Source organism: Trypanosoma rangeli (assembly GCF_003719475.1).
Source record: "Trypanosoma rangeli strain AM80 chromosome Unknown Tra_15.4_contig_00441, whole genome shotgun sequence".
Taxonomy (NCBI): Eukaryota; Euglenozoa; class Kinetoplastea; order Trypanosomatida; family Trypanosomatidae; genus Trypanosoma; species Trypanosoma rangeli.
The window spans coordinates 1810-4171 of record NW_021706184.1 but is presented as its reverse complement, the minus strand read 5'-3'; the positions used below and the strand labels follow the sequence as shown (position 1 = coordinate 4171).

Here is a 2362-nt window from a genome sequence, read left to right as displayed (position 1 = left end):
GAAACTCTGCTGCCTCATTGGGGTCCTCAGCTGCATCTCCCCCTGTTGGCGCTCAGCCATATCATACTGGTACCAAATCACGTTGCCCCCTAACATGAAGTAAAGGTCGGCGGACACACGCGAGGCCCCAGCAGGACATGCGTGCTCAAGTACAAGAGCACCCTGACAAGAAGCGGCCACTGATACATTCTTATAGTTCGCCGCGGCGCCTTGCCACTCTCATCGCGACGCGGCGCAACAAGCTGGATTTCGTAGTAGCACGCAGAGCAAATACGATGCGTCGTAACTGCTGCTGCTGGCAGTGCGGGGCAGCTGCGGTTGAGACTGGCAAAGGCGGAAAGAGCCCGAACTGCTGGGGTCCCCTCCCGCAGGTGTGTCACCGGCGAGATTCAGCCCAGCTAGGGGGGACGCAGTGAAATCCACACCCTCCGTCCAAGAGGGGGTACGATACGCGCGCGGGGCACCGTGGTGATTGCGGAACGTGATGGCGTGCGAACAACACGCTGCACAGAAGAGGCGCCCACAGAGACGGCAGTGATGCTTCCTGTTAAACAGTGAGAAGGAAACGTCACATCCGTGCCCCATGCACGTCACCACCTGCGCGTCAGGCACCCAGCATTCCTCTGGACACAAACGGACTAGAGACGGGTCCAACGTCGGCTTCACTAGCAAACAACTGTTTGAGGAGCTACCGCTGTTGCTGTTACCGTTACTACTACCAGTGGAGCCTCACAACAAATTTGCCGTCAACGATGGCCGAGGCGTCGGAAGGATACCGCCATTATAAGCAGTGATGTTGTTGTTAATGTTGCTAGCGTATGGTATTAATACCCGCAGAATTGTTGGTAAAGGTGCGGATCCCATGTCTCGTGTTCCAGTGACATCGACGTGCTTCATCTTTCTCCCTTTGCTGCTCTTGTGTTGCTGGGGTCCTGCCCTCTATGGAGAGAGCGCGGGTCCCCACAAAACGTCCCCACCACCACCACCGTCACCGCTGCCTTGCCGCGATGGTTGTGAGTTCAACAAATGAGCGCCACCCACGAGTGCGGGGTAGTCGCACACGCAGACAGCAGCACTGCTAAATTACCAGAGGAACAATAAAAGCACAAAAAAAGGTGTGTTTTTTTTTGTTGAGGGAGACTTCCCTCACAACCTGTGAGGTGCACACATGCGGGTAATCAGCCGTACCAATAAAACGCTAACAATCAACAAAAGTGTCTACAACTCCCACCACATCATCCCACAGAGACCAACAAAGCGCAGACGACGCACGGATTTACCTGTCTTGTCTGTAAGCACCACACCCGCCGTTGCAAAGAAAATCCAATCACGAAACTCCAAACGCACAGGCATGAGATCTGAGCCTTCAACTGCCCCGGTGACCGCATACGCCTTGGACGCCTTCATAAGTTCCTGCAGCTGCTCACTCAAAAGGTGCATTGGTGGGTGCTCTCGCCGTGACGCCAACTCCTCCGCCCGCTGCATCGCGTCTATTGGACGGAACACCTCGCCGCCGTCAGCGGAGTACGCCCGCTCCCGCGCAAACAGCAGTCGCCTGCGCGCTAGCCGCGCCTCGTCGTCAGCTGCGTCGTTTCCACCGCCGCCACCAGGTGTGTGTCTCCGCAGCCAGCCCACCCACCTCCACCCGACGGGGCCCTGGCAAGTCGCATCACCTTCCTGCGCCCGCAGTGCACCTCCACCTCCGCCTGCTGCTCCTGCTGCAGCCCGCTCTTCTGACACCCCCATCACCGGTAGTGGGGGGAAAAGGTGGTTGAAGTCCACTTGATGGTGGCGCCGCTCCGCCAGGTAGCGGATAAAGTGTCCCTCCTGCGGCCGCGCAACAAACATGCCATACGCTAAAAATCCCGGAATGATGAGGCGACGCAGCTGACGGAGAAACAACTCCTGCCGGCGAATTCGCTCTGCCCGAGACGAGTAGCCGCGCGGGCCCACCCCTGCCGCCACTGCCCCTGCCCGCACACAGGCCATCCGTCGCATCATTCGCCTGCCAACTGCCCTCAGATCAACACAGACCGCGGCTATCGCAAACACAACACCAACGACAACGAGGAACAAAGAAAACAATAACAATAATAAAAGATAGAAATAAAAGGAAAAATAAATGCGTTTGGCCGCCCCGTCCCTACGCCACGAGAAGTGTAAAGTCCAGAAAAAACGTCTTCCAAAAAAAAAACCAAACCAAAACAAAAAGACTTTGCCACACCACTTCTAGATAACGTTCGAGCCAAAAAAGAAAAAAAAAAGACACGGTCGTAAAGTTTAACTAATAAAAACTAATACTATTAATAATAACAATAACGTCGTCGTATCATAAAAAAAAAAAAAAGAAAAAAAAAGGTAA

The 2362-nt window shown here is 54.7% G+C and overlaps 2 protein-coding genes across 2 annotated transcripts, besides 2 other annotated features; both read right to left on the bottom strand.

Annotated features, from left to right (window-relative positions):
* Positions 1 to 219: 219 nt before the first annotated feature.
* TraAM80_08620 (putative small GTP-binding protein Rab7) lies at positions 220 to 585 on the bottom strand (the record flags this gene model as incomplete). Its single annotated transcript, XM_029385363.1, has 1 exon — positions 220 to 585. The coding sequence occupies one exon, from the start codon at positions 583 to 585 to the stop codon at positions 220 to 222; it is 366 nt and encodes a 121-aa protein (XP_029234795.1).
* A 633-nt stretch (positions 586 to 1218) lies between these two features.
* TraAM80_08619 (uncharacterized protein) lies at positions 1219 to 2001 on the bottom strand (the record flags this gene model as incomplete). The annotated part of the gene is made up of 1 exon (XM_029385362.1): positions 1219 to 2001. The coding sequence occupies one exon, from the start codon at positions 1999 to 2001 to the stop codon at positions 1219 to 1221; it is 783 nt and encodes a 260-aa protein (XP_029234794.1).
* Positions 2002 to 2281: 280 nt separating this feature from the next.
* Positions 2282 to 2319: a microsatellite.
* Positions 2320 to 2333: 14 nt separating this feature from the next.
* Positions 2334 to 2357: a microsatellite.
* Positions 2358 to 2362: the final 5 nt, after the last annotated feature.